This window comes from Haematobia irritans, chromosome 4 (assembly GCF_050003625.1).
Source record: "Haematobia irritans isolate KBUSLIRL chromosome 4, ASM5000362v1, whole genome shotgun sequence".
NCBI classification, from domain to species: Eukaryota; Metazoa; Arthropoda; class Insecta; order Diptera; family Muscidae; genus Haematobia; species Haematobia irritans.
The window spans coordinates 1,994,565-2,007,364 of record NC_134400.1 but is presented as its reverse complement, the minus strand read 5'-3'; the positions used below and the strand labels follow the sequence as shown (position 1 = coordinate 2,007,364).

The 12,800-nt window shown below is 35.9% G+C and overlaps 2 protein-coding genes across 2 annotated transcripts; one reads left to right on the top strand and one right to left on the bottom strand.

Moving 5' to 3' along the window:
* The first annotated feature begins 3,263 nt into the window (after positions 1–3,263).
* On the top strand, positions 3,264–6,073 carry LOC142233457 (protein PBDC1). Its single transcript, XM_075304394.1, has 3 exons — positions 3,264–3,391; positions 3,446–3,553; positions 5,557–6,073. The coding sequence occupies exons 1-3, from the start codon at positions 3,380–3,382 to the stop codon at positions 5,944–5,946; spliced, it is 510 nt and encodes a 169-aa protein (XP_075160509.1). The 5' UTR covers positions 3,264–3,379; the 3' UTR covers positions 5,947–6,073.
* Positions 5,953–12,646, bottom strand: AGO2 (Argonaute 2). Its single transcript, XM_075304384.1, has 11 exons — positions 12,493–12,646; positions 12,312–12,365; positions 12,161–12,256; positions 10,847–11,563; positions 9,708–9,878; positions 8,441–8,819; positions 7,776–8,370; positions 7,351–7,719; positions 6,641–7,291; positions 6,215–6,582; positions 5,953–6,153 (listed from the first exon to the last, which is right to left on the bottom strand). The coding sequence occupies exons 1-11, from the start codon at positions 12,506–12,508 to the stop codon at positions 6,060–6,062; spliced, it is 3,510 nt and encodes a 1,169-aa protein (XP_075160499.1). The 5' UTR covers positions 12,509–12,646; the 3' UTR covers positions 5,953–6,059.
* Positions 12,647–12,800: the final 154 nt, after the last annotated feature.

Below are 12,800 nucleotides of genomic sequence, written 5' to 3'. Positions count from 1 at the left end.
CTTATAATTGTCATTGTGAAATCAACCCTAAACTTAACGAAACGAATGAAGGTGAACATTCGAAAAATATGTGTATTCAACACGATTTCAAAGAACACAAATCCACATATTACTCCAAGAAACAAAAACATCGATGAAATTACTAAATTCCACAAGTTTACAAAATGCCTCCCAATTTTTCTTTAATTCTTTGACATTTACTTGCCATAAGACATGCGTAGGTATTTTTGCTACCGAAAATTTCGTGAGATGTTGTTATCGATTCTTTGCATTTTACTCCCATAAGATTTCAAAGTTTCAATATGTCATTCTGTTGCATAAAATGCATACCGGGCTTAAGTCCATTTCGATTAAATTTATGAAAGATATACCCTGCCAACATTTTTTGCATTTGGGGACGCTTCTAAGAATCCCTACTACGTCGAAAATAGTCGTATACGATATCCAAAACTCCTCGGAAAAGCGCCGTCACTATTGAGAAGTTGTGCCACGCCAAGTTACTACAAAAAAGTATCGCATGAGTGCAATTATTAGGTGTCCTTCTGGATACATTTAGAAGGACGCCAATAAGAGCCCCTTCAAACAATCAGAGAAAGTGAATTTTAAGATAGTTGTAAAAGAATCGTTGTGGTCAAGTAAAACACGATTGTTTTTTAATTTTGTTAAACATTTATAAATTCTCATAAATATAACATTTATACGACTATCACATCCCCTGCCAGCATTTCAATGTTCCATTTCATCCTCATCGCTACCACAGACTCGTAAGTGACACTGCAACAATCGCCAACTGTGATAGTATTTTGCCATCACTATTCGCATGAAAGTACTTTGCCATCACTATTGTTAAAAGAGCCATTTTATATTTTGTGAAACACCAAGCGCAACTGGCTTATTATAATTTATTTCAATGAAAACGAAAATAAAGTGCTGAAAACATAGTTATTACGCTTAATGCACTTTACAGACTATCAGTTATTCCGGACGGAATGTTTGTAAAGAATCTTATAGTGTGTCGGATCGATACGACTTGTCGGCGATGACTAAATAATCGGTAAATGTGTTATCGATCCCATAAACATGCAGCAGTATCGATTATGCCTTCGGACTTAAGGTAAGTACTATGTTCGCTTTTCGAGTTGAAATTTTCGCGGTTACTTTATTAAAACAGTTCAATATAAAGCAGATAAATTAACTCAATTGATGCGCAGTTTCTTGTTCCTCTAAATTTCGGCAAGACACTATGGGAATATGTTTGTTTTCATCTATAATTTTAATTGTTTCAGGAAAAGTAATCGCGAAAATAAAGTGATTTTCAACTCGAAACCCGAACATAGTACTCACCTTTAACTTATAATGTGCACAATATATGGGATATGTTCGACGCGATCACTGTCGTCCGGAATAACTGATAATCTGTAAAGCGCATAAAATTGTGAAAAGTAAATTGGTGAACAATTTTTGACTTTCCAAATGGAATAAAGTGATAGTTTTTCAAATTTTTTTCCAGACACGCTGCCTCCATTGGAAATAAAAGTACTGGCTGATAGACGCTACAACATTTAACTTACAACTTGTAACTCAACATCAATCTCTTATTAATGCATAAAAATGTGTTAAATGTGATGTGATAGTCGTATAAATGTTATATTTATGAGAATTTATAAATGTTTCATAAAATTAATAAACATCTAAACAATCGTGTTTTACTTGACCACAATGATTCTTTTACAACTATCTTAAAATGCACTTTGTCTGATTGTTTGAAGGGGCTCTTATTGGCGTCCTTCTAAATGTATCCAGAAGGGCTCCTAATAATTGCACTCATGCGATACTTTTTTGTAGTAACTTGGCGTGGTACAACTTCTCAATAGTGACGGCGCTTTTCCGAGGAGTTTTGGATATCGTATACGACTGTTTTCGACGTAGTGGGGATTCTCAGAAGCGCCCCCAAATTCAAAAAATGTTGGCAGGGATCACATTTAACATATTTTTATGCATTAGTAAACGATTGATGTTAAGTTACAAGTTGCAAGTTACATGTTGCAGCGTCTATCAGCCAGTGCTTTTATTCCCAATGAAGGAAAAATATTTGAAAAAACTATCACTTTATTCCATTTAGAAAGTAAAAAACTGTTCACCAATATACCTTTCACAATTTTAAGCGAAATAACTATGTTTTCAGCACTTCATTATCGTTTTTATTTAAATAAATTATAAGAAGCTAGTTGTGCTTGGTGTTTCACAAAATATAAAATGGCTCTTGTAACAATAATTATGGCAAAATACTTTCATGCGAATAGTGACGGCAAAATACTATCACAGTTGGCGATTGTTGTAGTGTCACTTACGAGTCGGTGGTAGCAATGAGGATGAAATGGAACTTTGAAATGCTGGCAGGGTAGCTATGGGCAGTGATGCCAACTCCCGAAGGGCAAAAAGGACCAAAAATATATTATAAATTCTAACATACCACCTCCCATCACAAAAACTACTAAAGCCAGCTAAAATGCAATGCTCTACTAAAAACTTCCAAAGATGTATTATAGAATTTTTGTTTATTGATTTGACGTATTTTTAATTTTATGAAATTATGAACCTTTATTCAAGTACACACCTTGATCAGTTTGCTTTCATCCCATTCATTTTGATCAATAATGTCTTTCAAATTGCACACTATTTTTTTTTTCAGAGGAGAAAAACGTTTTATCGATATTAGATTCGGTAATATTAATATTTGGAAAGAGTCTATTTTTTACTTCAGTTATGAGTGCTTTTCTGAATTTAATACAAACGTTTTTAATGGCAACTTTATCAAGTTCAAAAATTCATCACTCGCTAGGCAGTGATGAATTTCTGAAAGAGTCTATTTTTTACTTCAGTTATGAGTGCTTTTCTGAATTTAATACAAACGTTTTTAATGACAACTTTATCAAGTTCATAAATTCATCACTCGCTAGGCATTTCTAAAGAATACTCTAAATACCAATATTGATTAAAAAAAGAATCAATACCACCTTCATAACAATCAAATTCTATATTTTGTAATATAGTTGAGTTTCTTAAGCTTTTGAAAGTCTAATCCGAATTTTTCGTCAATTAATCTCAAAACTGTTCAAATTGAAAAAATCACTAAATGAAAATGCCAGAAAGCACCAAGTTGGTGCTTTTTTTGAAAATGCACTAAAAAGGCAATTTGGTGCATTTTGGAAATCAAAAAGCACCAAATTGGCATCACTGGCTATGGAGACTACGCTTAACGTACACTGCCATCTAGATTTTTGATGTTTGTTCTCTCAATTAAAGATATTTTAACTGTACCTTGTTCTCAATTATCTTCGATAAAGTCAACGTTACAACGATATACACGTGCAACACAATGGAATTAATGGTTTGTAGCAAGGATTTGCATCAAATCCAGATTAGTAAATTCAACTTCTTTTAGCATGGAGCTTCCTTGCTGTCTCGGCCAGCCGATGAGTTCGGTAATGATGGATTGGTGGAAGAAATGTGGGCGGTAAAGGCAATGGATCATGCTGAGGTTTTTTTTAATGTAAGTTTTACCCGAGGCCGGTTACTGCGATGCGCGACGTGACATGTATCCTCTGTGTTGAATGTTTCGTGCGTTTACTGCTCCCGTCGAAATTACATTGAGTTGATTTTATGATAAAGTTCATTATTATGCTTTACGAGTTACTTTGGAATACCGCGACTGTGTCAAGAGAATCTTGTTCTCGAAGTATTAATCACAGGCGGTTGATAGCCAAACGAAATGGTTTTGGTGCAATGTTTGGTCAAGGAATACATATATTTTTCGATTTGGAACAGAAAATGTGATGTACCATTTTTTAGCGGAAAGGCTTATTTTGGGAGTTACGCACCCGAAAGTATCCATTGAATTTGGTATCAAACGTATATCCAAATATAATAAAAAATATACCCAAATGTAATAAATATGGTATCCAAGTAAAAGCTAATAAAGCGTATATTTAGAATTCAAATAATACCCGTGGTCGTGGAGAGCAGGTTGCCCTTTCAAAATTGATACCCCTTTCCCAAATAGGCAAATTGCATAAAAAGCCGACTTTGGAAAGTGGTCGAAGGCCTCCACGTCCACCAATTTGCAAAAATTACTTAAATTTATTTTAAAAAATATTGATACATTTACCCAAATTAAACCGGAAAATACCCATTATCAGAGATTGGTATTAGAGGTGAGTCACGCTCATGACAACAGCGAGAGTGTGCGTGATTAACAAACCAAAATATCGTGCGTGAGCCACGAAAATAATATCTTCGTGAGTGTGTGTGAGTAAAGAATTACACTCACGAAAATATTCCTGCTCACCAACATAAAACGCTTAAGAGTTAAATTCAATTACAATTTTAGTGACACCCTGCATGTTAAGAGTGTAATAAAGCTCTCGATTTTAATAATGCTCAAGTTTTCAGACACGTCGCTAAGGTAAATTACTCAAAAAATTGTTCGTGAGTTACGACGTTTTCGTGCGTGAGTACAAATTTTCTTTTCGTGAGCGTGAGTCCTACCAAAAAATGATCGTGCGTGAGTATGATTTTTCAGTCGTGAGTGTGCGTGTGCGTGAGTAAACTATTACTCACGTGCACATCTCTAATTGGTATCCGAAATACTAAGATTTTCCGCTCAATTTTTTAGCTTACATTATCTCTTCAAAACATCCCTCAAAAATTGTGTTAAAGTAGATTTGATTTGGTCCCAGTTCAGATATCCTTGGACTCGTTTGAAAAGCTGATAGGTTAAATACTAGAGGTCTGCACAATTCCATTTGTAAATGCAGAGTACACGTGTACTTGCTACATGAGTACATCTATTTGAGAGAGTCGCAAAATTATTGGTACACATTTTGATGAACACCAAAAGCCACGAGTAACTTCTTGTTGCTACTCTGATGTATTCACTACCAACAAACACATATTCCTCTTTCTCTCTTATTGAAGTGTACTCAGAGTGATCACGTCGAGTATGTTGCGAGAACAAAACTTCATAGAGTACTCCATGTACCACGTGCAGTTTCAGAAATACAAAAATAATAGCTACTCTCCATAATATATGTTTTGGTTTGTTATAAAGAACGGCAAACATTAAGGTAAGTGTGCGAAATACATAAATATATGAAATATGTGACATACATACATATCTATGATTAATAATAATGGAAAGTTTTGCTTCGCACATAACTGAGAAATACTTGTGGTACCACGTGAAGTGAAGAGAATCCATGTTGTACTTTTTCTCAAGTACTTACATTTTTATTGTTCCTTTTTTTCGGAACACATATTGTTTCGGATAAGTACTTGGTGGTATTTGACAAGCAAGTGTTCTCTTCACTTCACTACTTGCGCTCTGAGAGAAAGACAGTGTATGTACTATATTCGACAGCGAATTGCATACATGTAGTGAAAAGTTATTCGATGCAGACCTCTATTAAATACACATCGACAGTCAACGGTTTAAACCGTTTTTCTTGAACGAACGTTTCCTCTATTTATCGCTGCAAATAATTTTTCTCCTTGTAGTTGATTACAAGTGTCCCCCCTTCCTGCATCCGACTTACACCATACGATGAACAAATCTATCAAACATTTAGACAGGATTTCCCGGACTTAAGAGTGGATGTTCTCTCCGATGATGTTTTAAAATCTCCAGAGGCGAAAATAGCTTGGCGTACGTTTTCTGAAAAGTTTAATAAATTGGAAGATTATTCATATGGGACTCTGATGCGCGCAGATGCCTCCGAAGAATTTTCCCCAGAGAACTCGCTGCTGGTGGTGCGCATACAATTCTTGGCCATCGAAATCGCCCGTAATATTGAGGGACACAATGATGAGGTTTACCGAAAGTTCCGGCCTGCACCCAAATCCCCATCGATAAACAGCGACGAGATAAATCACGAAATTTCAAAATAGTCAATATTTCGGTCTGACCTTTTTTTATTAAATTTTTATTCATAGTTCATAATGATGTAATTAATATTGTAATTATGCATGTATGGTATAATTAATATTGAAATAAAATAGATTTATATGAAATACATTGGATTGGTGTTCATAAATTGGGGCTTTATAAGTCGGTTTTCATATTCTCTGTTTAAATCCTTTGAAAAGCTCCGGGCACTATAAAAAATTTGTATTAGTTCATTATTTACAGCAAAGACATTCACTAGTCACTACTCACCCTTCTAAATAAACACGGCCACGAAATGCGACAAGATGTGCCAAATAAGCAGGTGCGGGATAAGACACAACCCTGTTGCAACGTGGGAAAAGATGACATAAATTGTATGTGAGCTTTTGCAAGACATTAATATCAAAGTTTGATTCGTCAACAATCACATTGTATCGTGTGGGCTTTGCGGTACCCTGTATTGATTGATGACTGACCATGAAGAATTGAATTTCATTTGGATGGGTAATATGTTGGTCAACAACTGTACCGGGATCTACGTTGTTGAAATCCCTGTTATCCCTTGGTTGCTTCATTGGGAAAAAGCGTGTGTGATGCCTTTTCACAACAATCACACAAGTTAACTTCGGTTTACATTTCTAGAATAAAAAAACATTTACAATACATAGAGGCTATTTACAAGTGTGTTGTTCTTACCAACTTTGCGCATGCCCTTTTGATTGCACTCAACTCCACGTTCTTTATTATCGGAAATTGGCCATCAGATACACCATCTCTGTAGTAAATAATCTGTTCCGGATAAGCATTTTGATATTTTGCATACATTCTCAAATGCGTGGTCACAATTGATTCCATGTCCTCAATGTCTTCCCTTGTTGAACGCTGAAGTCGATATTGCATGTTGTAACATGCTCCGAAGCGATCATGTGATGCTGCAACTCCTACTACACTAGGAATTTCACGTTGATCTGGAGAAGGATGAGTAACATCGGCGCCTAAATACATAACTTTATTCACAGGTGCCATCATTTGTTCATGCTTTATCTTATGGTTTGTGCCGTTGAGCTTTCCGTTCACTTTTAGAAGTATATTTGAAAAGACCGTCATATCCCTTGCTGTCCTTCCTATCGTTTGCTCTTTTATACATTGAGTTAAAATTCCAACCCTCAACTCGGCGTTTTGTTTCACATTCGCATACGTATTGAAATTACCCAGAACAACAAATACCAGGGCGTATTGTTTCTTAGCTAAATCTTGCAGAGTGCCATTAAGGTCGCGAGAATTGTACTCGATGATTTCGGCATTTGTTTCCAAATTCATATTCAAATTTTGAGATTCCTTTATAACCTTTAAAGAAGAACAAATCTCGTGAAATAAGTTCTATTGAAACACTAATTTAGACTTACATTATTTTTGAAATTATTCAAATCGTTGTATGACATGCGCGATCGAGGGTTTTTCTCGTATATTATACACCATTTGTGTGCACCATTTTGAGGTTTTGAGCATTCCAAAAACTGCATTCTATCCATTCGCCATGCTCCACGCGAAGTTGTAACGGTTCTGCCATTTAAATATTCCATATAGGGGGCTGGTAAATTGCGCATTGGCACTTTAATAAAGCTGGACCCAATTTGTATTCCGAAGGCTCGAATAATGGGACTTTCGTTGTGGCTGAAATATCGAAGGGTATTCATGATTTTGTCTTTGCGCACATTGGTAGACGTGGCAGCAAAACGTATCATTTTCTGAACTTGCTTTGAATCATCTTTACGCTGAAAAATTACATCAAATGAATCCATTTAATTTTAATCGATTTACAAATACTTACGTTTAATGCTTGACCTTCAGGAATGGAACACAGTTCTATTGGCAGAGAAATTGAACGAACTGTTGAGCCAACTTTCAAACAATTCAAATTGGGGAATTGGAATCTAAAGCCTTTCGATTGGAAGTATTCGGCGACTGTAAGTTTTTTTCCATCTTCTGTCATAAATGACACTTTCGACGGAGGTTCACCAATCCCCAAAACCCGATATTTCTTTGCATGGCTTCCGAAACTCTCTGGGGGTTCGTACACTATATCAATTCCTTTTAGGAAACGCTCTACATCTCTAAAAGTGTAATTATCAAAAGATTGATTAAGTGCAATGTTCTGGTTCCTCAAATATTCAATGACAGTGCTTTTCTTTGGAAATGATTTGTGCGCAATGTCGACATTTAGGAAGGGCTGTTCGCCCAATATAGCAGCTTGAAATAGACCGGTCCATGCTTCATAACCTCCTTCCAAGTCAAACGGATTGTGTGGCTTGTGGAAAAATGAACGCCCTACACGTATACCACGCTCATGGTTATTTCCAGATAGAACAACATCAACCACCTGTATAGCTCTCATGGGTTTATCGGAAACACTTTCGTTATGATAACTTTTGATGAAAGAAAACAATACCAAAAATTCGAATCAAATCCATAAACAATTTCTGTTAGCGAACTTACGTGCGTAATGAATTAAGATCGACTACACAATCGCCCGTCTCCTTAATCTCGACTTTAAACTCTTTCATGCGATTTCCCGAGTCTGGAATCTGCACCGTATGTTCAATGTTGTTTTTTAGGCGCTGGACTGTATAGCAACTCTTGTTGCCATCAAATGCAGCTTCTATGCCTTCAAACTTCTCTAGTTTACATTGCTCAAAGGCGGGTCTTAGAAATTTTTTGGGGCGGTCAGGTGTAATGGTTACATCATAATGGTATGCTTCGTTGGGCATATTTTTCAGATCTAATAGTAGGTAATTGACCTCTACTTCGCCAGACGTGCCCAAGTTTCCACGAACTATGCCAGAACATGATTTTGGTTTGAAAGGAAGAACTGGTCCTAAAACAAACAATTAGGATAGGAAGATTATTCGCAGTAGAAACTAGCATTGTGCGCATACTATAAACATTTATATAGGAGATGTATAATTCACTTCAAACCAAATTCTTAGCCGATTGGAATTCTAAATGGATCGTTGAAAACGTAGGCGCTAATTTATTGAGAGAATTAATAAGTATTTGAATCCATGCCATTTGGAAAAAAAATAATTTGAGTCATCTTCAGTCGAAATTGGATAGCTTTTTTGGAGTCGCCGTTTAATCCTAGGACCATCTTAAAATTTTCTTATGTCGATGACTGTTGCCCTATTCTATCTGTGCCCAGACCACAGTTTTGATACACTCGCCTATCACATTCGAACTATATAGGGAGGCTAGCCAATGTGTTTTTTTTTTTTGGTTAACTGCACACAAAATACAAATTTAAAGAGGTTTCAAAAAAAAAAAAACAAAACATTATTCTACAAAGTGCTGCAATTAAGTAATAGGATAATGAAGTGTATCAAAGAGGAAACACATGTCATGCGTTGTAAATATTTTTTATTGTTCTATTTAATAAATCAGCTAGTGCCAACTGAAATTATTTCCGTTGTAATGTAATATTTTTGTCTGTCAATATAAAACTTCAACTATGATATATCATAGTTGAGAAATAAATCCTGGAAATTTACCGATATGTATACAATTTCTTTTTAGATAAAGAAAAAAGTTTTGATTGTTTCTCGACTGTATGTTGGTAAAAATGGTAAATCTGTAGAAGTACCTTATTATTGAGAGAAGAGAAACGCATTGCCCTGTGGATTTTCTCGCTTTTGGTTTGAAAAAATATTTACATCCCCAGTTCGGCCATGTGTTTAAACATAATGGACTATATATTACGTAAACTTACCCCCAGAGACAGACAAATTCTGGAAAGATGTCTGCATAGATGACTGCTGTTGACCTCCATATCCACGTTGTTGTTGGCTTCGACCATCGGTTTGAGGTCTCGGCGGCCCACGTTGTTGCGGACCGGAAGCACTTTGGAACTGTCCTTGTCCCCTATTTTGTCCATCCATTCCTGTAACGTATGTACATAGAAATTTTACCAGTTCGAAGTGATACGATTCAGAAATTGATTGAGAAGTTATGTTATTCTATAAATCTACTTGGTGTTTGTTCTTCACAATCGACTTGCGGTACTTTTCCAGATCGATTTATCCAATCCAGATTACCAGGGATTTCAAATATAAGTAAACAAAAAGGATCTTTTATGTTCTTGGAAAGGTCGTCTTTGTAAATTTTTGTAAAGACACATATTTCGTCATTTTTAATATTAGAAAAATTAACTAATAATATGTTCATATTATGTGATGACCATATAGTTTAGGTTATGTTGAAAAAAGAATTGGGATCGTCTCTGCCGCATGTTGACAGATATAAATAGAAATATTACCAGTTCTGAATAATACGAAGACAGTTCTTTAATAAATTGGTTAAGAAAGAAGTTATGTTAACCTCTAATTCTACTCTGTATTTGCTCTTCAAAATCGACTTGCGGTACTTTTCCAGATCGATCTATTCATTCCAGAGAGATGGGGATTACAAATAATGGAAAACAAAGAAAATCACTTATATTCTTGGAAAGGTCAGCTTTGTAAAAGAAACAGGCCGACAGTTCGCCATGTTTAGTTTTAGAAAAAAATAACATTTGACAATAATAATGAGGTATGTTCCGATATTCCGTATCGCAAAATTCTTAAGCCTAAAACATACAAATTTAAATTTTGCTTTGATAAAAAGCTCAAATACATTCATCACTCCCTAGGTCGAGATACTTCAACTCTGCAGAAATGTTGGAAATTATGTGAATGAAATAATCGTTGGTAAATGGGCCATAGATATAAGATATAGATATAAGAAAAACAAAATACAATTAAATATCTTTTGAAATAATGGAAAATGTCTCCAGAAGAAAAAAAATCGACAAAATTGAACTGCTATAAATAAAATATATGTTCTGCAGACATCCTAGTATTCATTACTAACCTCGCCCTTGATCACCTTGCTGTTGATTTGGAGCCGGTCCTCGTTGTTGTGCCCCCCATGCACCTTGGGGTTGCTGTTGCCGTCCTTGGCCACCCTGTTGTTGATTTGGAGGCGGGCCTCGTTGTTGTGCGCCCCATGCACCTTGGGGTTGTTGTCGTCCTTGGTCACTCTGTTGTTGATTTGGAGCCGGTCCTCGTTGTTGTGCACCCCATGCACCTTGGGGTTGCTGTTGCCGTCCTTGGCCACCCTGTTGTTGATTTGGAGGTGGGCCTCGTTGTCCCTGTCCTTGGGGTTGTTGTTGTCGTCCTTGGTCACTCTGTTGTTGATTTGGAGCCGGTCCTCGTTGTTGTGCGCCCCATGCACCTTGGGGTTGCTGTTGCCTTCCTTGGCCACCCTGTTGTTGATTTGGGGGAGGGCCTCGTTGTCCCTGGTTTTGGGGTTGTTGTTGTCGTCCTTGGTCACTCTGTTGTTGACTTTGAGCCGGTCCTCGTTGTTGTGCGCCCCATGCACCTTGGGGTTGCTGTTGACGTCCTTGGCCACCCTGTTGTTGATTTGGAGGCGGGCCTCGTTGTCCCTGTCCTTGAGGTTGTTGTTGTCGTCCTTGGTCACTCTGTTGTTGATTTTGAGCCGGTCCTCGTTGTTGCTGCCGCCCTTGTCCACCCTGCTGTTGTTTCGGTCCTTTATCCTGTTGAGGCTGCCCTTGGGCAGCGCTAGGACCTTTAAAAAGATAACATTATACAAAAAATGCAGATTCCAAAAAAATATATACATGTAGTTTGCAAGCAATCTTACTGCAAAAAATAAATATTCGATTTATACGGTAAAGCTTTCAAATATTAATTAAATAGTTTATTTCAAATTATTTTATTAATGACAATAACAAACACATCTTTCTCAGATATAATCGCTAAACTAGAAAAATACAATAAATATGAAGATATCTATTACTTTAAATGAAAAAGTTGGATAAATTTAGTTTTGTTTTTGCACAAGTAGAATACTGTAAAAATTAGCTGTTTTTCAAATCGACGAATGAGTGTTTCCCTAACCCTATTGGGACTATTTTGTTTATGATTTTAAAAATATATTAAAGTACAAAATTCGAGATTGTTAAAGATTTGTGAAAAGAATTCCTTGTTCAAGAAGAATCCCAGCTATCCTCTAGAGACGCTTAAAAAGTTTGAAATGCTGCATTTTATGGATTCACTAAATTTCATAAAAATTTTATTAAATGCGACGGCCATAATTAATAAAGTATGAGCTAATTTTCCGGAAAATGAAATTGTATATTTATATATGTATAATAATACTAACTTTGTTGTTGTCCATCTTTTTTGTCCTGCCTTTGTTGCTGCCCTTGGCCACTTTGTTGTTGTTGAGTACCTTGCTGACCACCAGATCCGCTTGGTCCTTAGAAATATGGAACATTGCAGATTAACAAATAAATGAAAAGCAATAAATTTACCCGATTGAGATGATGTCTGCTGACCCTGTTGTGGGTTACCCTGTTTCGCCTGATCTGGATAATTAAACAATGAAGTATAGTGAAAACTTTGGGATTCATATACATATCACGCTATAATAGCATCCCATTTTATTTCTGGCCCGCTTAGACTCGCCGTGATCCATTAAAACACCATACTTACTTTTCTTTTTACCCATTTAGATTTTATTTTAGACTTTACTTTTCTCCAGTCAAATATTTATTACGATGCTTATGTATGGATGATGAAATCGTTTTGACAAAGTCTTACTACCGATCCAACTTTTTACATATTGTATTTAGGTGTTGCCACATCAACAAATATTTTGTATAATTAAGTTGAAGAACCTATATCTAGTCAAACTTGTGCTTAATACAAATTTTATTTGCTTTTACTAATGCTGAACGCACAACTATGTTTCCTAAATTAAAATCAAATATATTTAAAATAGAATTATGCATAAATTGTGT

Bases quoted from the DNA above. Each gene is read 5' to 3' on its own strand.
- LOC142233457 (XM_075304394.1), top strand. The intron at 3,554-5,556 runs GTAAGTTTTACC...TTCTCCTTGTAG, and splicing joins ATGCTGAGGTTTTTTTTAAT to TTGATTACAAGTGTCCCCCC.
- AGO2 (XM_075304384.1), bottom strand. The intron at 8,820-9,707 runs GTAAGTTTACGT...TGTTTGTTTTAG, and splicing joins GAATTTGTCTGTCTCTGGGG to GACCAGTTCTTCCTTTCAAA. The intron at 7,720-7,775 runs GTAAGTATTTGT...GTAATTTTTCAG, and splicing joins CTGAAGGTCAAGCATTAAAC to CGTAAAGATGATTCAAAGCA.